Raw genomic sequence first — 25,094 nt, 5'->3', positions numbered from 1 at the left:
GTATCTGTACATGAGCACTGCTGGTTCTGCTTAGAAAACCTAGCCTTATATAGATATACATAATGTTGCTATAGGTCGCCAGGTGCTTCCACATGCACACATGTGGGGGTACCAAAAAAACTGGAATTTTTTTTCAAAGCTGTATTTTTTTTTTTTTTTACAAAACAACCTTATCACCTCCAATGTACTGCCCATTACCTTCAACACATTTGCCAAATTTGCAATTCCATTCTTGGAAACATTTTCCAAACTCATGTTTGGATGGCTGACAGAACCCCCCTCATTTTTTTCTTCACCTCTTCTACATTGTCAAATGGCTGTCTTTTCATGCCCCACTTCATTCGTGGAAACAAAAAATTTTCACCAAACAAGGTCAGGTGAGTCAGGTGCATGGGGCAAGAGAAGCATTCTGGGTTTTTTGGCTTAAAACTGGCACACTGAGATGGCAGTGTGAACCATTGTGGTGGCAAAACCAGTCCCTTGTCTGCCACAAGTCAGGCATTCTCTGTTGCACAATGATTTGCTATCTTTTCAGAACATCTAAATGGAAAGTTTGATTAATAGCCTGTCCTGGTGAAACAAACTCCAATTGCACCAGTCAACATTTTTGTCTATTCGACAAGTTGACAGACATCAGAACAAGGTTTGTCATCCATCTACATTTCACCTTTCTTGAAATCGGAAAACCACTCACACACTTGAATATATCCCGTAGCGCTACCCTTGCAAGCTGTGTTCAACATCACAAGTTTCTTCCTTTTTTTAAAAAACATCACAACAGTTTCTGTGCTATTTTTCCTGAGCAGAAAACAAAATTTCACAGACACACGCTGTTCCCTTACATTGGCCATCACAGAAAACGAGGTTTGAGTGAAACTGCTTTTATGAAAACATTCACTGTGACCAGAGAGAACCTTCCCAGGCAATGCCACTGGGTGCACTAAATGAGTGAGTTGCTTCACTTGCCTAGCAGGAAAAATGTGTACTACAAAAGTTCCACCCAGCCCAGCTTTCTTTCATTTTTTGGCGGGCACGGTGGGGTACCCCCTCGTATGTCCTAACTTGCTACTTAGGCTCTGTAAAACACATGAAACATCATTAGCCATCTTTCCTAAACTTTAAAATAAAGTCTACATTTGGAGGTTGAGTCATGGTTTCTTGGACCATACCCATTAATTGGCGTACTAATGTGTTTAGTGTTTTTGTTCTACTTCCTAGTACCTTATATAGCGCCTGGGGTCTTAAAAGCTTGCAAGCAATCATCCAAGGGGCAGTAATTGAGCTCTATTCATCTGGAACAAGAGATAAAAGAGAACTGATGGGACCATACCTATCGTGACTTAACATGTGGATTAGATTCCACAGAAGAATCCTGATCCATGGGGGGAACGCAGAGCTGAATTTAAAATCTCGTGAATTCGGGTCCTGGTGGCATAGTGGCTATGTGTTTGGCTGCAAGGTCACAGTTGAAACCAGCAGCAGTGTAGTGGGAGAGAGACAGGGCTTTCTACTCCGGTAGCTACAGTCTCAGTAACTCAAAGGGGCAATGCTACAGGGTCACTGTGAGTCATCCAAATGGATTTGATGAGTCTGGGTATGAACTGTGGATGAACCCCTGAAACCACTGCCCTTAGAAAATCCTTTAAAAAATAATTATTTTACTTATTTATAATCATTTTATTGGGGGGTCAGACAGCTCTTATCACAATCCATACATATATCCACTGTAGCAAGCACATTTGTTGCCATGATCTTCAAAACATTTTCTACTTGACCCCTGGTATCAGCTCATTTTTTCCCCTCCATCCCTCTTGATAATTTAAAATTATTTTTTCATATCTTACACTGAACGATGTCTCCCTTCACCCACTTTTATTGGTCCTGAGGGGTTTATCTGCTTTGGATTTCCTGTGCTTCCAGCTCTTATCTGTACTAGTGTACATGCTCTGGTCCAGCCGGATTTGTAAGGTAGAATTGGGGTCATGATAGTGGTGGGTGGGGAAGCATTAAGGAACTAGAGGAAAGTTGTTTCCTCAGTGCTATACTGCACCCTGGCTGGCTTGTCTTTTCCTTGTGACCCTTCTGTAAGGGGCTGTCCAATTGTCTACAGATGGGTTTTGGGTCTGCACTCTGCATTCCCCATTAGCCCTTAGAAAATCTTTAAACCAAATCATCCTTGCCATCTTCTCATAACCCAACAATAGTTTAACTGGTCACAAATGTCTGTCTTGGGTATAATGCTCTTTAAAGAACCATGTAGACAGTGTCAAACTGACACCACACTCTGTCCGTTAGATCAGAACCACGGGGGCCAGGGAGTCTGGTAACGAGCTAGGAGGGGAGCGTGGTTGTGTACCATGAAGATGAGTCAACATCACTAACCTGTGTTTGTGGAAACAGTTGAACTGGTTTTGTTCTGCTGTGTATTTCTCAACAACTACATACATGTAATTTGGGGGGGAGGGAGACGACCAGTTAGGGGCTCCCTGGTTACATGCTGGGCTGCTGACCACAAAGTCAGCAGTGTGAAACCCTCAGCTGCTCCACAGGATGGAGATAAGGCTTTCTACTCCCACAAAAAGTTAGTCTCCAACCACAGGGTCACTATGACTCGGAAACAACTTGATGGCCGTGAGTTATAAAGTAAACGATTCAAGTTGACGCAGGGAAAGAAAAATCATCAATGGTCAAAATTTATTTCAATGTTTGAAAATATTCAGACTAATCAGGACTATAATTTCTTGATACTATTAATATAAAACTTTTGAAAATGTAAATGCAATATTATTGCCTAACCTTTTATCAGTACACTAAGATTTTCAAAAGCAATGACTCATAAAACACAAGGCGACAATAATAGAGCAAAGATCCTTCACACTTATTAGGACATAATTAGCAGCATGCTATTAAATTAAAACACGCATCTGATTTTACATTTTCCATGTGTTTTTAAATATTGCTACAAAAACCAACTGGTAGTTGGAGCATATTTCTTTCAAGTACTGGATTTTTAACATAAATATATCTTCTAAAGAATTTCATGAAAAAGTGAGAAAATCATAAACAGTTTTACCAGAAATCCATACACCATAAAGCACAAGCTGAATCTATCCATATTCTCTTATGCTAGCGCCACTGGTAAACATTTTTATATGTAACTTTAAAAAATACATATATATATATATATAACTATTTTTTATTAAAGCCAATTCTAACTCTTTAATGCTGGATCTGGGGAAAGCTAATTTAAGAGTTATCCGTTTTTAAAATTACCCTTTATATTCTGTCTGCTGACTCCAGATGTGGGGCTCGGTGAACGACGATGCCACACACTAAGGCAAGCGCCCAATCCCCAAGTGTCTAAAGATTCTAAAATTTCTGTCAATGACAAGGCTCACATGGCCAAAAAAACCAACTAGGAAGAAAAAATGTGTGGGTGATTATTTAACTGAAAGTTTATTATTTATGCCCTTTCCCCATTGTTAGTTGCTGTAGATGCTGAGACCAGATAAAAAATAAATTACATAACTTATTTTTCATAGTTTAATTGGCTTTAAAAATCACTTCCCGAGGAAAGTAGAGGTTGGGAAAGAACCACCATTTCTGCATTAAGAAACAGGTGTATCTACAAATGAACAGCTTTAATTTAAATCTTGAGGAAATTTAAAGACGAAATCTCCCTTCCCCCAAAGACAGGCCTCCATGGTCACAGGTGTATTCATGCTCTTGTACAGCTGTGTGGTGTCCCACACCAACAAACGGATCCTGTCAGTTGTCTAAGGGGAAAATAACCAAAGTCAAGAGAAAGGTTGAACATCAACTCTTAAAAAGGGGAGAAGCAATGATACCCGTCAATTGGAAAGCATTCATTTTTGACTAAAAAATAAAACTGTTGAAGAAAGTGGTCAAGACCCCCCAAAACTGAGGGAGGGTTGTAAGCAGAAGAGTACAATGATTTGAATTCATTAAGGAAAGGATGAGTCACAGTGAAATGTCAAGCTGTCTGGTCTATATTTAAATATATAAATGCATAATATATCAAATATGAAGCCTATTTCTCAGGGAAATACCAAACCTATTTTAATGCATGTACTCCACACGCCTTCTCTTTTCACAGCACGAGCTCAACTACACGCAGGTACACATATGCTGCCATTATGCCACAAGAATGACCCTTCTTAGCACAAACTCGTGACTGGCCTTTGCACCATATTTATATGCACTTTATTTCCATCATGAGAACTTAAGACAGATCTTCCTAGGGATACTTTTAGCCACATACATTAAAAAAAAACATTTTTTGATTTAAAAAAATAAATCTTTTTCAGAGGGTGGCACGACGAGGCTAACAGTTGAGCACAATGCAGTAACGACAGTGTTCTACTCAAAGTCATTCACAGCTGTGGGGAAGTGCCTGCTTTTTAAAAGTAACCCAGGTGTGGCGGCGGAGTTAGGAGACAGCAGATGAATGCATGCGATGGTTTTCTCAGCTGTGGCCATTGAGCAGTTTGCTTTCAGCAACCTGGAAGAAGTTGTCTTCTTTGAGTTTCAAGTGTTCTGGCAAATCTAGCAGTTTCTTAGCTTCCTCGATATCACCATGAATTGCTGAAATCAGTGACTCTGCAGAGAGAATATCCCAGATAAAGATAATTTGGTCATTGCCTTGAAGGAAAATCTCTAATGTTCAAAATGAAAATCTTAAGAGGTAAACAAACCGAAACATATATAGTGAGTATAATTAAGTTCAACTTGCTGTTATAAATCCCTTTGCGGGGGGGGGGGGGGCTATAAAAGGAGACCACATGGTCAGTAGCCTAATCCCACCAACTGCAAGAGAGAAAACACCTGCCCACCTGCCCTCACAGAGATCACAGACAGAAACCCCGAGGGGCGGTTCTGGTCCTCACACAGGGTCACAATGTGTCGGAATTGACCTGATGGGCTCAACAAGATGCTACATACAACACCCGTATTACACACACACACACACACACACACACACACACGTATAAAATCACTTTGGCTTTGATCATGACAAATTGCTAACATACATTTAATTTTCTCTTTTGTTCAGTCGAGTTCCCAAACTCAGTTTGGTAGTCTTTCTGGCAAAATACACCCCAGGGAATGGGCAGTCAACCTTAAATTAATAAATGTCAGTGGCACAAAAAGTGTGCTTCATCGTCTCCTAACGCCCATTTCACATCACAGAGGGAAGATGGGTTAATACTGAGGATCTCCCCTCTCTGTCTACACTCGGGCAAATGATTCACCTTCTCTGTGCCAGTCCTTTCTCATCAGGTGCCTACTGCAAAATATCTACTACCCCCTATGGTTGTTTGAGGAGGAGCTTGGTACTGCGGCTGTAATCCACGAACAGCACTTGAAACCGTGCCTGGCACCATTCGATGCTAAACCTGGCTGCTCGGTCAGTGTCAGGGCTAAGAGCTGCAGCTGCAGGGAACCCACCTAAGGAATCAAAGTTCTTCTCCGGTCTCAGGTAGCCAATGATGGCCACACTGAGGGTTTCCCCATAGAAGTCCTCTTTGAAGGGATGGATGATGTGAGTTTCCTGCGGGCCAGAAATATAAGAAGAAAACGCGAAAATGTCAGAACTTTACATCTCTTGTGCTTTTGGAGAGTTGATCTAAACAAGCCATCAAATCTCCTTAAATTTTAAAGACTCCGTTTTTAAATGCAGTTTTTCTTGAATTCTTCTATCACTCCTGTGTCTGCCCCCACCCTTACATTTTAAACATCGTAACCAAGAGAAAGCCCATTGTTTCCGAGTGAATCCTGACTCATGGCGCCGTGGAGAGGCAGCACCCTGCAGCAAGCACTGTTTGGAGGTTTATAAAACGGAGCAGCTAAGCAGACATCAAAGCGAGAATGAATACAGAGCGAACTGTTCTAAGCAGGGCGGGGAGGGGCAGTTGTTCAGGCCAATCAGGACCCAAGGGTCTCTGATAAATATCAAGCTGTGGGTATCTCTGAGAATTAACCCTGAAAATGATGTTGGGAGAAGACATCGAATGCTGCTTCCTGACCAGGGGCGATGTGACAAAGAGGTACAGGGTTGTGTGGATCCTAAATGGTGCTGGAGGTAGATGACATCCTGGCACCTCTCTAGTTTAGATACAGCGCCTGAACTTTAGTAGCATCGCCAAAGAACAAATCTAGGTCTACAAGGAAGACCAGATAGGAGACCCAAAGAATAGAGAAACAAGGCAGCAGAGGCTGGACTAGGCTGGTGGCACTGGAAGTGGTGGTATTTCAGTGCAAGCATTTTAGAGACATGTAACTTGATGCTAGAGGTATATTTTGAAGTGCATTGCTACAGATAATCTAATATATAAAGTAATCTTAAACCTGAAATATCAATCTCCAATCAGTTAAGTATGCAGTTAAGACATTCCGAATCATATAGGTAATAGAAATAAGATGGTACTTAAATATATAAGCAGAATCCCAGTATTAGGAGTATGATCTTTCTTAACTAAAATGGAAAGTTCACCTTATCCATTCAAATTGTGGTTCCACCCCAAAAAGAAGAAGCAAATTTCAAACAGATCTTTTAGATGAAGGTGGGTTTTAGTTTATTAGAAGGATAAAATATTCTAGTTTCTGAAATTTTACCTTGGAGTCATGAATCTCTGAGGTGGTAAAAAGTGGGCTCTTTCTGCAAGTATCCTAATGTTATAATATGCAGATATTTTGGGATTTCCAGGAGTATAACAGGATTTTCCTTGATAACAGAATTCAGATTTGAGCTTTGATTTTATTAGATTACACAGGGTTCTGTACTACACAACATCTAAGGGATGAAGAGGAGCAGGACAGCACTTTGAGAAGAGCAGAGATAAAAATAAAAATTCTGGGTTCCACATTTTGCTAACTAGCTACCTAGAGCTCGATTAGTTCATGTGAAATTGAGGGGCTGAGTTGGAGGATATGAGGTACCCTACGGCTCTGTGACTAAGGAACTCATACATCTTAGTTGCATTCTTTTAAAAAAAAACATGAACATGGAACCTAGGATATACAAGAGCCCTGGTGGTAGAGTAGGGTACAAGATGGGCTGCAGACTGCAAGATGGGGCTGATTCACAACCACCAGCCACTCTGGGGACAAAGATGAGGCTTTCAACGGCTACGAGGATTTAGTCTTGGACACGATGGAGGTATGGGTTGTGATAAGAGTTGTACGACCCCCCCCCCAAATAACTTATAAAACAAAAAGATGTCGTCTTGGAAACCCACACGTGCAGTTCTAGTCCTTTCCCACAGTTCCTATGAGTCAAGTTTGTTTGGAGAAGATATCCTTACTACTGACAATAACACTAGTTTCTGAGAACGTAAAGATGCCTGTGTTACTGCTACCTCTGTTGAGTCAATGCTGAATCACAGTAACCCTATGTGTGCAGAATAGATCCCACTCCACAGGGTTTTCAGGGAAGCAGATCACTCGGCCTGTCTTTCAAGTTGCCTCCGGGTAGGTTTGAACCGCCAACCTTAAAATTAGTCAAGCACCCAGCTCTTTGCATCACCCAGGAACTCCATAAACATGCCTATTCTACACAAATTGATCTATAGATTCATTGATACCCCAATCAAAATTCTAGCAGGTTTCTTAAATGTTGGAACTGACACGTAATGATATATACAAAATTTGGAAAACTCTAAAGGCAAGGCTGGATGACTCACACCATGAGGTACCATACCTAACATGGAGCGCTGTGGATATTCAGATGGCGAGGTAATGGCCCGAAGGCAGATAAGCAGCCCGAATATGCGTGAGTCTATTTCTGCACCCACATATATTAATACTTACGTATATGCTCATACTCATAAACACATACATACTACACTCACATATATAAATCAACGTTGAATTGATTCCAACTCAGCAGCTCTATAAGTCAGGGTAGTGTTGCTTCATGCGTTTCTGAGACTGTAACTGTTTATAGGAATAAAAAGCCCTGTCTTTCTCCCTTGGAGTGGCTGGTTTCAAACTGCTGAGCTTTTGGATTGCAGCTCAACACCTAACCACTATGCTACCAGGCATCCTCACAGATTTGATAAGGTCACTTAATTATAACCAGGAGACTTGGTTACACATTGCGAGTGGGTTACACATTGAGCGCGAAGCACGTGGTCAGCTGTTTGCAATGAGGAGCTGCTCTGAGGAAGACTTTCTACTTCCATGAAGCTACATTCTCAGAAACCCACAGGGGCAGCTCGACCAGCCTATAGGGTTGCTAGAGGTCAGAATCCTCTCCATGGCAGTGTTTAGCACCCAGGTGACAGTGGTGGAAGGCAGTGTAACGAGAGGTGGTATTTTGGGTTAAATGGGCTGCGTCAATTCAATGACCATATGGAAAAAATTAAGTTTAACCGAAGTAGTAAGGAATTTGGGAGGGCGGGCATAAGTCACCCAAACAGGCCCCAAAGAAAAAGTTAAAAGTTGGCCATTTGAACTCACCAAGCAGCCTGCAGCCTGACAGCTAAGACAAGCCAGGGCAACACACGCAGCTGCCATGAGTTAAAACAGATGCCAGGGCAACACGGTTCCTATTGCTGCTTTTTTAAAGGCGGAAGCTGGAGGGGTGCTCAGGTGCCCACCAGACGGTCACAGCCACAGTCACTTGGTGGGAGGAAGAAACGTAGCACTCTGCCTCTGCAAAGACTGGACTCAAGCCAGTGGCAGTTCTAGTCCAGCCCGAGGGTCCCTACGAGTCAGAGGAGAGCTGGCAGCATGGGGCAGAGAGTGGTCTGGACTTTGCCCTGTGGAGTCCTGGTGGTACAGGGGTTACACAATGGGCTGCGATCTGCTTGGTCAGCATTTCAAAACCACCAGCAGTTCTGTAGGAGACAGACTGGGATTTCTACTCCCATAAACTGTTACAGGGGGTTGATATGAGCCAGCACTGACTCAATGGCGACGCTGTTGTTTGTTTGTTTTGGACTTTGCCCTGGCTCTGAGGAGGTAACTAACGAACACACGGAAGATCCTGGTGCTGAGGTGACTGGGGAGCCCTGGTTGCTTAGTGGGAGCAGAGTGCTGGGTTGCTATGTCATTGGCAAGGTCAGCAGTTTGAATATACACTCCGCTCCTCAGGAGAAAGATAGGGTTTTTGTTCCCGAAGTCAAGAGGGACAGTACTATCCTGTCCTATAAGTCTGCTTCAAGATTCAACATAATCAGAAAATAAAAAGAATGACCTGGTGTATATTAAAAATTAGACCTTTGGTTCTTCAAAAGACAAAATTACGAGAATTTTGAAACCACACAACCGCACACGGTGTGGAAGACGATACTTAGAGGGTTCCACAAAGGGATTGGAAAGAGTCGATAGTAAAAACATTTTATTTATTTGTTAAAGAACATTCTAATAAGGATTAGCTAGACAACCCCATGTTTAAGAAGGAAACATAATAAATGTCTGTTGTTGGGAGAGAATAGCAAAGAAACAACCAAGAAACTCAAAAAGGCATGAGGCTCCTGCCACAGGAAAAAGGGTTCCTGCCTAACTAGAACTATACGGCCTTCCTTAAGTCGCTCTACAGTAAGATGTCACCTGATAAGCTAATAAAACATTAAAAAAACTTTAAAGCCCCTCCTGCGATTAGCCTTTCCTCCCTCATTCCGCAAAAATGTATTTTGTGTTCTTTTACATTTCTCTCCCAAGAAATCTTCACATCCTCAATACTCAAAAAAAAAAAAAAAAAGAGGGGGGGGATAGTGATAAAAGTGCCAAGTAGTTCTGTGTCATTTTAGCTCTCCCTGGTCTTTATCAACTCTTCAAAGATCAACATCTAAGTTTGTCTTTGCTCTGACCCCCATGCATGGCCCACTGCCCCCAAATTTAGCCCTATCTAGTCCCTTGGTAGTGCAAGCAATAAAGCATTCGACCACGAGCTGCAAGCGTGGTGACGGGAGCTCCCAGAGAGGTACCCTGGAGACAGGCCTGGGCACCTGCTGCTGAAACGTCACTCCCTCCGACACCCAAGACATTGGTTCAACTCAGCAAACTCTGGGGCGGCAAGGGTGGGAGCTGATTCAACACCAAGTAACGGCAGCCGTAGGTGAAGCACTTACACTATGTGGGTCCTGTCGGAGCAAAGAAAGGCAGGGTTGAGGAGCATGACTTCAAGGTGCTATTGAAAACTATGTATCAAAAAAAGCAATTATATCCCAAGACACCATCCCTGTCTGAAGTCGGTTTATCTCAATGAGGTTACAAAGTAACTAAGCTGTGAATGAATTACACATACCAGACAGCAATTTTATGAAACAAGCCTTTTGTCAGATGCTAACTACACTGTAACTACCACTGGTGGAGCCTGTGTGCACCCAACACTGGCTCTAAAGCATCACCTCGTTTCCTGTTCCAGCACAGAACAAAACACAGTCCTTACCATGGACTTTTTTGTATTCTTGTAGTAGGGGTTCCACCCAATGCTCACCACCATCTTGTGGACAGCTCCACTCCCCACACTGGCCCAGCCGTAGTAAATGCCCGTGGACACATCAGCTGGAAGACTGTCCACTACTTCTTCTGGAAAGTTAGCTAAACAACAACAAAAGATGTTTCTATTAAATCTTTCTAAAAGCCACCGCAAAGGCTAGTCATCTTAATCATCAAGTTGACCACAGTCCTCTGACTTGGATTTCACCCCCACTCGTGACCATGATAGGAGGGAGCCATGGCAGTGTAGTGGTTAGCATTGGGCTCACTGTAGGTCAGCAGTTGGAAACCACCAGCCACTCCAGGGGAGAACGATAGGGTCTTCTACTCCCTTAAGGAGTTAACACTTCAAGAAAGTGACAGGGCAGTTCTATCCTGTCCTACTGCGATTCTACATCAACTCAATGGCGGTGAGTTTTGAGACTTGATAGTGATGAGATCAGAACAAGATGCTGGATTAGTGTTCACTAAACCTCTTCCTGGTGGCAGAGTAGGTGGTGTGTTGGGCTGCTAGGCACAAAGGTCAGCAGTTCAAAACCAGGAGTCTTCCCATGGGAGAAAGATGACCTTTAAAAAAACCCAGGGGCAGTTCTACTGCCTCACAGGGTCACGATTGTAATAGACTCCATTGTGTTCAGGTCGGTTTTGCAAACTCCTCTGTGCCCCCCACCCCTCCACTTTTTAAGGTAATAAGAGAAACAGGTCCATGACCGCTGGGGTCTTCGCTGGGTGGGCGGAGGTGGCAGATCACTGGCAGAGTGGACTGGCAGCATCCACACGCCTGGTCTCCAGCCGGATTCCACAGCAAGCCCTTTCTCAAGGCCTTAAGGTAGCTGGCTGATAGTAACGCCTGTCCACGCTCAGAATGGCAGCGGCTACGGCGCTAGGGGCGAAATTCCCCACAATCAATAAAAGCAGGAGAAAACTCGCGGAAACAAACTGTGAAAAGGCGCCCTTGTCTTATTCAACGCTACCTGCGTTATCCTTTGGGTTCTACACCACAAGGATCTTTCTAAAAACCTCAGAGTCGGCTTGAGCACTCAAGTGCACGTTGTTTTCCAACAGGCAGAACACACGTCCTTCTCCGCAACTGCGGCCTGATCGGACCAGGAAGCCAAGTCCTGGGACCTGCCGGCTCGGCCCGACCCGACCAAGGAAGCGGGGACGTGGTGGGAAGGCTGTCACCCCCCGGGGGCCGCAGATCGGGTCCCGAGGCCCAGCCGATTGCCGCCCCGACGCGCCCCGGCCCCGCGCTCACCGGTGGGGATGCCCAGCTGTTTGGAGCCGCGGCCGAAGCCCCGCACCACCAGGCCGCGGCAGAAGTACGGCAAGTGCTTCATGGCGCCGCCGGCTCCGGGCGCCAGCTGCGGCCCTGGAGGAGCGTCTAGCGGAGCCGCCGTCGAGGCCGTGCCCGGATCCCCGAGACCAGCCGGGGGTTCGGGCCAAGCTCGGCCGGCCGGGTGCACCACGGGCCGGGCCGCTGGCAGTGGACGCGCCGCGCCTGGTCCCGCACAGCGCTCCGATCGCAGAGGTTGCCTGGCGACCGGAGAGCCACTGGGCATTCCACTACCGGCGGCGACGGCGGAAGTGCGGCTGTGGGCGGGGAGAGCGGCGGGGCGTGGCACCCGGCTTTCGTCGTCCCGCCCCCGCGTCGGCCCCGCCCCCGCGTCGGCCCCGCCCCGCACGGGACTGGGATCGGAGCGCAATGGTCCTGCACCGTCTGAGAGTCCGCCCCCTGGTGGGCAACCTGAGTACTGCTCTGGCACTTTGATTTCCAGAAAGGTCCAGGCAAGTTTGTGCTCCTTCGCTAACTTTGTGTAGTGAATTAACCGTCGGGATGCTAACCAGATGGTCAGTGGTTCAAACCCACCAGCCACTCAAAAAGATTACACCCTCAGAAACCTTAAGAAGCAATTCTAGCTTTGTCCTAAAGGAGCCCTAAGAGTCACAATCAACCTGATGGCAGCTTTTTAATTTACACTCATCTAAAGGTTGGCAAATAAAATCCAACCAGTGGTGCAGCACATTAATAACTGCCTAAGTTCATACCACCCTAGTGTAGCTACATACTATACCACGAGGAACTCCATTTTGTGTTAAACTGTGTGCAACCTCCTGCTAGCAGCTAGCGCCCCCCCTTCCCTTTTCCCCACTATAGAGGACAGCCACCACAACCGATGAGGTCCTAATGAGAGTTGTGTAATTGAAAGGGGAAATTAAAGATACAACAGACAAGACAAGCAAGTGCTCAGCTTTTCCATGGAGGCTGGAACCAGAGAGTGGGCGAATGTATTCTCTAACAGGTTTATGTAATCTCAAGGCATGTAAACCAAGCCATACACACAAATAACAGGAAGGACATGTGTTAGAGGCAAATGGGCAGTAGGAAGGGGAGGGGGCATGCCAGGGTCATCCCGGTGACAGGGAAACACATACACAATGGGGTGGGCAGGCCCTAGCATTACAACGGCGGCACCTTGACCTTAGATGTCCCGAGCTCTTTTCCAGCTCTTCTCTAGGATGCTTATCAGAAGGGCCATACTCAGGGTGGAGCAGACAATAAGATCCGATTGCTCTAGATGGCAGACAACCTTCAGCAGATAACATACAACAAGGCTTACAGTAAGAAACTTAGAGCTGGTAAGAAGCATTTTAAAATTGGAATTATTACCGGGGGTGGGGGGTGGAGGTGGGGAAGGGGGCGCATTTTGGGGAGTAACTTTTAGGAGAACGTGACTGAGATTTATCTCCAACTCATAAGCCTGAAGGCCTCCCTCCACCAGTCTAGGCCTCCCAGACTCCTTAAATATGAGTGGAGATTTGTCTGCATACAATCTCTTCCCAGTTTGCAATTTCACACCCCCTGCCTTCCACCCTCCATGCTCTCCTGACAGACCTCAACTCTCCGAAGATATCTCCTGGACTCTGCCTGCCCACCTAGCAAGAACTGTAAACTATCCTGATAGACCTTGACTTATTATCTGCAGCTGTGCTGTTCCCCCAGATGCCCCCACCCCACCTCTTTACCATGTCAGCTTAAGCATGAAACTGCTTGAATACCCTTCCCCTTAATCCAGCGTACTACTGTGAACTATAAAGGTGTACTTTCTTTGTCCTGGGCCCAGGCTTTAGCCTACTCTTGAACCAGCTGTTAATAAAGGCTTGAATTCTTAATAAAGTGGTGCGGTTGATCTCTCACCAGGCACAACATTTTGGAGGTGCCAGTGAGATCCTACTTAACTCAGACTGGCCACCCCTCCCTGAGTGTGCCTGACTCCGAAGGCTTTCCTGAGGATTGTGCCCCCTGGTGATGTTCCAGGGCCCCAGGAAACCCTCTTGTTTCAGAAGAACCCACGCTAGATTTTTCTTGCCAGCCTTCCCTGTCTGTCTGTGCGCTCGCTGGCATGTCTGTTCTGAGCTCATCCTGTATCTAAGGAATAGAATTCTGACAAGAATTTCCTTTTGACAAGTGCTCATATACTTGGCACACCAAATGAGCCTTGTCCTGTTCTGTTTTAAATGTTCTCTTCTTCAGGGGTGTGGTAGTCACCTAATCTGGTGTCCATTTAAGGATTAAGAGTGTAGGGGTGGAGTCTAGGCTGTCAATCTGGAGGTCAACAGTGAGACTTCTGTGTGGGCATGGCCTGCTCCTGAGAATTCCGGGAAATCTGGTACTTCCTTCTTGGAGGCAGAAAGCATATCTCTCTCTCTCTCTCTCTCTCTCTCTCTCTCTCTCTCTCTCTCTCTCTCTCTCTCTCTCTCTCTCTCTCTCTCTCTCTCTCTGCTACTCCCTGGGAGACATTGCAGAAGACAAGTCACATGGATGCAACCAGACCTCGGAAGCCGGAGAAGCCACAGAGAGACCCCTGCCAGTGCTGAGATGCTTACAATGCCACTGGACCCACACTTTCTACCCACTGGCTTGTGATCACCCTGCATTTGGCTTCATTGCATGTGTTTCATGAGTTTGAAGAGGACTTTATAGATTGGTAATAGACATATGGGCTAATATCAGACTTAAGGACTTGATCTGGACTGAGCTGGGATGTTTTCTCAATGTTCAATTCCTCTTGTATATAAATCTCTTTCTCATACCCATATGCGTGTCCATGGGTTTGTTTCTGTAGTCTATCCAGACAAACACAAGGGTGGAATTAACTGTTGAAACTCCAAATAATTGTGTATATGTGATAAGAGTTTGAAACCAGTTACGGTCCTCTGTAACCAGGTCTGGACGATCCCATGACTTCACCTACCAGGTGGTCCAATGGGAGTTCTAACCTTCAGGCCAGTTATGCACTTGAATGGCTTCCCTTTTGTAACAAATCCTCCCCTGTGTCTGTCTGCTCCGCCCTGGGAGGGCAGCTTAAATGACTAGTCTTTGGAGCTTCTGCCTTCTCCTTAGCTTTGTGATCCCAGTGTAAATCCATCCTGTATTATGCTCTGTTAGAGGAGTTAAAGAGTACCCCGGTCCACCATTTCATCCAAGCAATGATTTCTTTTTTTTTTTTTTTTTAACATTTTATTAGGGGCTCAAACAACTCTTATCACAGTCCATACATATACATACATCAATTGTATAAAGCACATCTGTACATTCTTTGCCCTAATCATTTTCTTTTTTCTTTCTCCTCTTTTCTTTTTTTACAACAATGATTTATTTTCCTTCTTGTGGGACATTTTCTTTTCTTTTTTTTTTTAATTTTTTTTCTTTTTTTTTTGTTGGGACATTTTCTTGCAAGGAACTTTTCTTAAATTCACACCAGACAATTTTTATTTTATTTCTTTCTACTTGAACTATACAGATCTCCCTTTCTACTCCAAACACTCCCCTTGAGTATCTGATTAACAATTTCTCAAAGCCTACTGTGTTAGGCTGGGTACTTTAGAGAAACAAATCCACAGAGCCTCATGTATAAGAGTTTCATATAAAGGTTTAGTACACATCAAGAAAACATCCCAACCCAGTGCTGCCCAAGCCCACAAGTCCAACATTGACCCATATGTCCAACACCAATCCACAAAGTCCTCCTCCATCTCACAAAACACACACTGTGATGCCAACTGCAGGAAGAAAGCCGAATCGGTGCAACTGTATGCATCTCAGCACTGGCAGGGGTCTCCACACGGCTGCTCCAGCACCCAGGGCTGCATCGGGATAGGTCTATGTGGCTTCTCCTTGGGGATGTCTTGCAGGAAGTAAGCCTTGCCAGCTGAACAGGGAACTGACTAAGGCAGCTGCACCCTGGTCCGACCATCACAAAGCAAGAGACCCGAGAACTCAAAAGGCGAGGCTCACCGAGCCATTTATCCCTCCACCCTTCAGTTAACCCCATATGTGTTTATCGGCCAGGTTGCCACAATAAAGTAACTACCTCACCTACACATGAACTATGGAGTAAAGTTCTCCTCCGGCAGCCTCCGCGCTCTGTGTGAGGCACAGCGGCCGGCCTTCCCTGTTGGCTGGCTACCCCTCTAGTTTTACTCACATTAAAGCTGTTGTCACAAGTAACCCTGGTCATCCTGATCAATTCTCTTTTGTTAATCAGTGGCTTGCCCTTGCTGAGCCATCTCCTCCCTGGTTAAAAACCAGCTTTGCCTCCTCTGCAAAAACGCAAGCTTTTGTCCCGGACTTGCTGCAAAGGTTCTAAGCTAAGACAAAGCACCAGTTTCAAATCCTGCCTGGCCTCCTCATTATTGCCTTCCCTTTTCAGCTCCCCCTCCTCCCAGGTTTCTTCTTCAAACCCGCTCTCCGACCTCAGCTTCCTCCAGTGGTAAATACACTGTGTCACCCTCCCTTCTTCTCAGCCCCCACCCTGCAACCAGTCTCTTCTGTCCCACCGCCGTCAACAGCCAGAGCTCCCCCCGCTCCCCCAATCTGGGACTCCCCTCCAGTTTCCCGCATTCAGTTCTTCCCCTACAAGAAGATGACTCTCTGGATCATTTGCCAGGTTGCCCTTTCACTGTATGTGTTCCCTGTCTCCAGAGCTTTATAACTGAAGAGCCCAACCCCCAGGTGGTAACCTCCCTCACTGAGGCTGTTTGTCTATACTCCTTCAGGGGTGGAGGGCCCTGGACATTTACCACCAGTCTCCTCTCATAGGCAAAACAGCCCACTAATGTATGCAGAACAGCCCTTGGCCCCTGAGGATGCCTGTGTGCTCAATCTAGCTTTTGTTCTGCAGTCTGCACCTGACATCGAAAAAACACACAAAAATGAAAAGACATTGCTTCTAAATCTGTCTCTATCCTCACCCTACCTACTCACAACTCAGACTTTGAATAAAAAAGCTGGGGCTCTATCTTACTAACCCCCCAAGAGCCCATGGTCACAGCAAGCATAGAAAGTCAGTCTGTTTCCTTTCTAATAAATACTGGAGCCGAACTTTATGTTCTTCTTCTTCTTTTTTAATCATTTTATTAGGGGCTCATACAACTCTTATCACAATCCGTACATACATCAATTGTGTAAAGCACCTCTGTACATTCATTGCTCTCATCATTCTCAAAACATTTGCTCTCCACTTAAGCCCCTGGCATCAGGTCCTCCTTCCCCCCCCCTCCCTGCTCTTCTCTCCCTCATGAGCCCTTGATAATTTATAAATTATTATTTTGTCATATCTTTCCCTGTCCAACATTTCCCTTCATCCACTTTTCTGTTGTCCATCCCCCAGGGAGGAGGTTCTATGTAGATCCTTGTAGTCAGTTCCCTCTTTCCAACCCACCCTCCCTCTACCCTCCCAGTATCGTCACTCACACCACTGGTCTTGAAGGGATCATCTGCCCTGGATTCCCTGTTCTGTTCCTATCTATACCAGTGTACATCCTCTAGTCCAGCCAGACTTGCAAGGTAGAATTGGGATAATGATAGTGGGGAAGAAGCATTTAGGAACTAGAATAAAGTTGTATTTTTCATCATTGCTACATTGCACCCTGTCTGGCTCATCTCCTCCCTGAGACCCCTCTTAAGGGGATCTTCAGTGGCCTACAAATGGGCTTTGGTTCTCCACTCCACACTCTTCAGCTCATTCACTATGGTAAAATTTTTTGTTCTGATGATACCTGAAACCTGATCCCGTAGACACTTCGTGATCTCACAGGCTGGTGTGCTTCTTCCATGTGGGCTTTGTTGCTTCTGAGCTAGATGACAGCTTGTTTACCTTCAAGCCTTTAAGACCCCAGACACTATATCTTTTGATAGCCGGACACCATCAGCTTTCTTCACCTCATTTGCTTATTCACCCACTTTGTCTTCAGTGGTTGTGTCTGGAAGGAGAATATCATAGAATGCCAATTTAATAGAAGAAAGTATTCTTACATTGAGGGAGTACTTGAGTGGAGGCCCAATGTCCTTCTGCTACCTTAATACTAAACCTATAAATATAGGCATATAGATCTATTTCCCCATCCTCATATATAAATATGTTTGCATATATACATGTCTTTATCTAGACCTCTATAAATGCCCTTTGCCTCCCAGTTCTTTGCTCTATTTCCTTTGACTTTCCTCTTGTCCCACTATCATGCTCAGTTCCCACCTGGGTTTCAGCAATACCTCTTCATTACATTACCCTTGATCATGCCCTACCAGGCCTTCCACACCCACCTTACCACCAATTTGGATCACTTGTTGTTCCCTTGTCCCTTGGTTTGTTAATACAACTTTCTCTCCCATGTCCCCCCCGGAACTGCCGGTTCCGTTGTTTTCTCCTCCAGAGTGTTCATCCAGCCTATCTTATTTAGACAGACCTGCTGAGATAATAACATGCTCAAAAACAAGACAGAGCAAAACCAAGCCACAATATACAACAAAACAACAACTATTGACAAAGAACAAGACAAAACACAACAAGAAAGAAAAGCTTGTAGTTAATTCAAGGATCGTTTGTTGGCCCTTAGAAGTGTTTTCCAGTCCAGTCTGTTGGGGAGCCACACCCTGGCCCCAAAGTCCACCTTCAGCATTCCCTGGGGACCTTGCTGCTCCATTTCCTTGCTGTTCTGCTCCAGTCCCCCAGTGCTTTCTCTCGGTGTGGCTGGATCAGATTGGGTGCAATTCCCACACTGTGTCTCTGGTGCTGTCCCAGCAGGGCCATGGGTCAGTGAGGGGCGTCATGTCTCATTGTGGGGCTGGCCATGTGGTCTTCTCTGTGGACTGGCTGCTCTAATTGGGGTCATCATCCTCAAGGCCTGGTGGGAACTTTATGTTCTTAAGCAACTGAATGGACCCCTCTTTAGCAGTACTGCTCTGATTCAAGGAGCCACAGATCAAGTTAAATCTTACTCTTTCTCTACTGCAAAGATTGTAAAACTTGGACATAAAACTGTTTCTCACTTGTTCGTTGTGGTTCCAGACAGTCCTTATTGTCTGTTAAGCAGGGACCTTATGCAAATACCCCTTGCTGTCTTCTCCTCTGACCTGTCTCGTGTTCAACTCATCTGGCTGCCATGCAAATCTCCCTAAAACCTAAGACCAATGATTGCCCCTGCCTCAGGACTTGAAAACGACAACCTAAGAGGGAACCCCCCCCCCATGGAGCCTAGGCCATATACCTTGTTGAGCTTCCTGCCCCTGGCCATGTCTTCTTCGCCACGTCTGTATCACACCTAAAAAAATGCCCTTTTTTCTATACCACTTCTGACAGCCAGCCAACCCATTTTTGCCTGCAAGTAGACTGACTCCACGACTTATGTGACCTCCCAGTTCACTTGGGTCAACTCACTCCGAACTTCAAAAATCTGCCTATCTTCTTCGAAGAGGCCCTAAGCAAAGATTAAAAACCTTTCGTTTATGCACACCCTGATCTCTCTCTTCTCTGGTATGTAGATGGCTTGTTTCTAGCCACTAGTTCGTTTGCTAGTTGCTTGCAAGGCACCAACGATTTATTGCAGTGGCTACAGGAGACGGGAATATAAAGTCTGCAGTAAGAAGGCCCAATTTTGTGTCAAACATGCTACCTTCATGGGATACCATCTGATGCAAGGTAAGCTCGAGCTAACCTTAGATCCCAAAACAGACACTCAGTAAATCCCACCTCTGCAGACAAAAAGGCAGCTCTGGGGATTTCTAGGAGTAGCGGGCTATTGTAGACTGTGAGTCCCCGGGATGGCAGCTAGTACACAGCCCTTTTCAGGCAACTGATGGGAAAGGGCCTCTAGATTGGGGAGAGACATAGGAAAACACATTTCAAACTCTTAAAAAAGCCCTGTCACCGGCCCTGTGCTTGTGGCCCCAGATGTAGGCAAGCCATCCCATCTGTTTGTGTACAAGTGAAATAAAATGGCAATAGGGGCCCTCACCCAAACATGGTCCCTGGAAACAACCGGTTGCCTACTGTCAAAAAAGACTAGGCCTCGGGTCCGCTGGATGGCCTGCATTCCTCTGGGCAGTGGCTACTACAGCCCTGCCTGGTAAGCCAACCAGTTACCACTCAGCCAAGACCTACCTATGACAGTTCCCCACACTATTAACTCCTTAATACAAAGCCCAGAAGCCCAGTGGATGTCAAAATCCAGACTAACACAGTACCAAAGCCGATAGCTAGACCACCCTCGGTTTGTCTTCACAGCCACACAAAGTGTCAGTCCTGCCATACTACTCCCAGATGACAGCCCAGAGGTGCCCCTACGTGACTGCAAGAATCTATTACACATGTCCCTGCCCACGCAGCCAGACTCAATGGGCCATCCCCTGAGACAGGTAGTTGCCACCCCGGTTACAGGTGGAAGTAGCTTTGTGCACAAGAAAAACAACAACCGGGAACAGTGGTAACCACTGCAGAGTCTATCATTGCTTACTTGACAGTAAATATGCCCCGCCCCCAGTTCATGTGCATGCAGCGATTTACAAAAAACGAGGCTTCTCATTTCTGATGGAAAGAAGTTTAAAACCAAAAAGAAAATCAAGCCCGTCACCCACTGCAGAGGCCCCCAAAGCAATGACACGCTGGAAGGCTGGGTAACGGTCTAGCCCACTGTGCCACTCCACAGGCAGCTCCGAAGCCAGTTGACAGTTTGTCCTGTCTGTCTGCCATCACGGCACTGCCACACTCTCCCACTGATTTGGCAGAAAAACTTCAGCTAGATTAGCAATGGCAGGTTCCTCCAGAGAAAGGCCGTTAAAAGGGGCTCCTCGACAGACAAGTGCTTCTGCCAAAAGTGAGAGCAACTCCAGCTCCTGTCCTCTGCGTGCTCTGCACTGCGCCTCCAGCACGAAGTTGTGCCAGAGACCCAAAGGTGGGTGCTGTGCGCCCACGTAACACCCGACAAGGTCCAAACCCCTCTCTGGGAACCCACTTCGTGTAATAGCCCCAAACAAACATTGGGGACTGAAATTCAGCCACCAGATATTAGGTACCAGTATTTGCTAGTGTTTGTGGACACCTTTTCTGGACGGGCAGAAGACATCTCCACTAGGAAAAAACCTGCTTCCGTTGTTACTATATTCTTTTTAAATGGGCTTATCCCTAAGTACGGACCCCAGCTGTCTGTCGGGATCTGACCATGGCCTGCATTTACCTCCCAGGCCTCTCAAGGGCTAACAAAGGCACTTAATGTCATGTAAAAGCTTCACTGTGCCTATGGATCAGGGAGCTCTGGGCAGGAAGAACCCAAGTCCCCATTAGCTAAGTTAATTCGAGAGATGGGGAGGGGTGTGTGAAGGGGCCAAAGCTCCTTCCTCCCCCTTGCCTTTCTCCCCCTATAAAAACAAATTCAATCCTTTTAAATTGTGTTGGGGTAACTCCTCCCCACCCCCACCCACCCCACCACCCCTATTGTCTTAATTACAAGTCCCACCTTCATTGATGTAACTAACTAATCCCCACTGAAGCAACCCCAGTCTCTTTGGCAGGTTCAGTCAAAGGTGTGGTATTAAGTATAACACAGACTTCCTCTTCCTGTGTCTGCTCCTTGTCATCCATTGCAGCCCTGGGACTCCATCTACATGGAGTAGTGGGAGAAGGAAAGACTGCAACCAGCTTAAAAGAGACCCTGTTCCATCCCCTCACAGAAGGGTCACAAGGAAGAGAGGAGCCTGTCAGGGTGCAGTATAGCACCGATGAAGCATACAACTTTTCTCTAGTTCTTTAATGCTCCCTCCCTGCCACTATCACGACCCCAATTCTACCTTACAAATCTAGCTAGACCAGAGCACGTACACTGGAACAGATAAGAGCTAGAAACACAGGGAATCCAGGACAGATAATCCCCTCAGGAACAATAATGAGAGTATCAATACCAGGAGCTAAGGGGAAGGTGGGGGGGAGGGGAAACTGATCACATGATCTACATATAACCCCCCTCCCAGGGGAACAGACAACAGAAAAGTGGGTGAAGGGAAACAGTGGTTGATGTAAGACATGAAAAAAAAATTTTAATTATCAAGGGTTCATGAGGGAGGGGGGAGAGAGAAAATGAGCTGATACCAAGGGCTGAAGTAGAAAGATAATGTTTTGAAAATGATGATGGCAACATATGTACAAATGTGCTTGACACTATGGTTGTATGTCTAGATTGTGATACGAGCTGTAAGAGTCTTTAATAAAATGACAGAGAGAGAGAGAGAGAGAGAGAGAGAGAGAGAGAGAGAGAGAGAGAGAGAGAGAGAGAGAGAGAGAGAGACCCTGTCCCATCGCCTTGACTACTCTGACAGCCTCCAAGGTGGCTGGCCAGCCTTCCTGGATTCATTTCTCTCGTGCCAAGCCAGTACCCTTTACAGAATGGAAAGCAGTGTTGGCCCCTTAAAGCTAGGGTTCCAGAGTTCCAGCCAAAATAGGCTCAGTCAGCCTATTAACTTTGCTCAGTGTTTCCCTCTTCCTGGCAGCCCAGTCTAGTTTGTCTTTACCTTAAGCTCTTTAAAACAGGACCTCAAGTTCAGAACCTCTCCTGGACCCAGGACCAGTCTACTTTGTCCCTCATAGACATGTGTGCCTTGCTGGATAATGTGAAGAACGGAACTACAACTTTTAGGACTCATGGACAGTTGCGTCCAGTGTTTGGAGTTTGCCTAAAACCTCGCTGTCATGAACATGCTGGGTGTGTAAGCCTTTCTGGGGAGAAACCCTTCCGTGGTATGCCTTGTACTTATGTCCTGGAAATCAAACGGGCACCCAGGTGGGGTGATAACTTATAAAAGTCTGTGTCCTTCTCGGAGTTGCATAAAAGGAGCTGGGAAGGTCGATCAAACAATACACAACTCCTCTCTGCCCAAAGAGGAATGTCCCCCCTCTACCTCGTCCCCATTTTCCTCAACATCACCAACACTACAGGAGCTCTCTGGTTTCCCAGACAAACCAGCACCTTCCTGGCAGGAAGTCCGGATGGGACCCTGGTGAGGTGTTTACTATGCAATGACTGTCCATAAGAAGATGCTGGCCTAGCCATGTCTCACAGCAAGTTGGTGAATAAATTGGTACCTTGCAGGATACTGTTAACTTCTTCCATAAGGACGTTGGATTCCTAGCAGAAGTAGTCCTTCAGAATCAGAGAAGGTTTCTCTCTCAGGACAGGCTATGTGCTGCCCTAGGGGGGACTTGTTGCTTTTACTCTACTCAGAAATAATTGAAGACTCTCCGCAAAAAGTAAAAAAAACAACAAAACTGATTAGATTAACACGCACGCGCGTGCACACACACACGAATCACAGGAAGCCTGGTACTATCAAACGTTCAATTGAAAACCTTGGTTAACCTCCCAATTAACCAGCATGGCTGATCCCTTAGCTTTAATACTGTTCGCATTGCTTGTAGAACTGTGCATCACAAACTGCCTGGTAAACTCTATCCAAAATCGCATACAGGCAGTCTGTCTCATGGAGTGGGCAATCCGAGCACAGTAATCCACCCAGGAAGCCTAGTCAAAGCTTTATCTCCCTTGCTAAAAGAGGTGGGAATGTAATCACCCTGCTTAACATGGAGAACTCTATTGTCTTACAAACTGCCTTCAACCTCCTGCTAGCAGCTGGGCAGCCACCCCTCCACCCCCACCTTTCCCCTGCTCTCCTGACAGACCTTGACTCTCCCAAGATGCCTCTGAACTCTGCCTGCCCAACTAGCAAGACGCGCAAACGCTCCTGTTAGAGCATGAGTTATTATCTACAGCCGTGCTGTTCCCCAGCCCCTCCCCCTACCCTGCCAGCCTGATAAGAATGTAACTGTTTGAATATCCTTCCCCTTAAGCCAGCCCACTGCTCTGAACTAGAAACATGTGTCCTGGGTGGAGAGTTTTCCAGGCTCTAGTCTACTCTTGAACCAGCTGTTAATAAAAGGCTTTCATGGTTAATTGAGTGGTGTGGTTGATCTTGCCTGGTACAGAGGTGTCAGAGGTGAAGCCATCGTACATGGTCAGTGTTTCAAACCCACCATCTTTTGCACTCAGGAAAGAGAGGCTGGCTGGTCCTATGAAGACTTATATTGTTACACCCCTCAGGGGCAGTTCTACTCTGTCCTGTCCTATGCAGAGAGGGGCTGTGGATCGCAATGACCTTCATGACAGAGGGTTTTCTTTTTGTCCACCAGCCGAGAAAACCCAATGGAGCAATTCGACTCACTAACACACAGGGCTAAAATGAATCAAAAGTGGTTCCTTATCAACTGCCAACAATAAATATATGGCAAACATTTACCACATTGCCTGACATGAAGTAAGCAAATGGTAGCTGCCATCATCATTCTTACCATCATTATCTTCCACCAACACAGGGCATTAGTAATAGCTCCGGAAGATTGTAGTTGTTAGGTGTCATCAAAGACAGTCTGACTCAGAAACCTTCTGTAGAAGTAGAACAGGATGGAATCCTATGCCATGGCCACAGTCCTTGCTGTTTGAGCCCATTAATGAGGTCACTGCCACTCCACCTCTCTGGGGGTTTTCACGCTCTTCCCCGTCCCCTCTATTCCTATACTTTCTCCAGGGATTGATCCCTGGATACTAGATCCTTGGAAGACTAGATCCCCCAGCAGTAGGCCAAGACTGAAGGTCAGCAGTGACCTGGGAACCAACACTCCTACCCCCCCCCCCAAACTCACTGCCATCAAGTCAAGGTTGGCTCACAGTGACCGCCTTTGGGTTTCCGAGACTGCAACTGCTTAGGAGAGTAGAAAGCCCTGTTTTCCTCCCTCTGAGCCGCTGGTGGTTTCAAACTGCAGACCATGCAGCTCACAGCCACCTCACAGTCACCACTACTCTCCCCAGGCTCCACTGAAAAATCAGGGTTTCTAGAAAATTGGTGGCAAAATGTCATTCAGTGTGGTGCTTTCAAAATTAGCAGGAAGTAATTTTTTGGTCACATATTCCACAAATATTTGAGTGATCTTTTCCCTGTCCTTTTCGCACTTTGCTTGCATAATTCAGGCTATACGGGTAGGCGGGGGGGGGGGGGGGGGGCGTTGGGTGCATGGAAATATATTTTTAAATGTCCTCACCACCAAAGTGATCTGCAAGATTTCAATTTCGCAGGCATCCACTAGGTGGCACATTAACACTTTGCTATTGCGTATTCATACTAAAAACCAGAATACTATTGGCATGAATACTAAAAAGAATACTATTAGTACTATTAATAGTACTAAAGTACTAAAAAGTACTCTACTAATAATCAAGTAATAAATTAGCTAATATTAAAATAGTAT

The 25,094-nt window shown here is 45.9% G+C and overlaps 1 protein-coding gene across 1 annotated transcript; it reads right to left on the bottom strand.

Moving 5' to 3' along the window:
* Positions 1–4,207: 4,207 nt before the first annotated feature.
* On the bottom strand, positions 4,208–12,048 carry LOC142459190 (riboflavin kinase). Its single transcript, XM_075560521.1, has 4 exons — positions 11,726–12,048; positions 10,418–10,569; positions 5,470–5,572; positions 4,208–4,620 (listed from the first exon to the last, which is right to left on the bottom strand). The coding sequence occupies exons 1-4, from the start codon at positions 12,027–12,029 to the stop codon at positions 4,487–4,489; spliced, it is 693 nt and encodes a 230-aa protein (XP_075416636.1). The 5' UTR covers positions 12,030–12,048; the 3' UTR covers positions 4,208–4,486.
* Positions 12,049–25,094: the final 13,046 nt, after the last annotated feature.

The sequence above is a fragment of the Tenrec ecaudatus genome, chromosome 10 (assembly GCF_050624435.1).
Source record: "Tenrec ecaudatus isolate mTenEca1 chromosome 10, mTenEca1.hap1, whole genome shotgun sequence".
NCBI lineage: Eukaryota > Metazoa > Chordata > Mammalia > Afrosoricida > Tenrecidae > Tenrec > Tenrec ecaudatus.
The sequence above is the reverse complement of the archived record's forward strand: the minus strand, read 5'-3'. Positions and strand labels throughout refer to the sequence as shown.

Bases quoted from the DNA above. Each gene is read 5' to 3' on its own strand.
- LOC142459190 (XM_075560521.1), bottom strand. From the start codon at position 12,029: ATGCCCAGTGGCTCTCCGGTCGCCAGGCAACCTCTGCGATCGGAGCGC. The intron at 10,570-11,725 runs GTGAGCGCGGGG...GTTGTTGTTTAG, and splicing joins ACAGCTGGGCATCCCCACCG to CTAACTTTCCAGAAGAAGTA. The intron at 5,573-10,417 runs GTAAGGACTGTG...TCTGGCCCGCAG, and splicing joins AGAATACAAAAAAGTCCATG to GAAACTCACATCATCCATCC.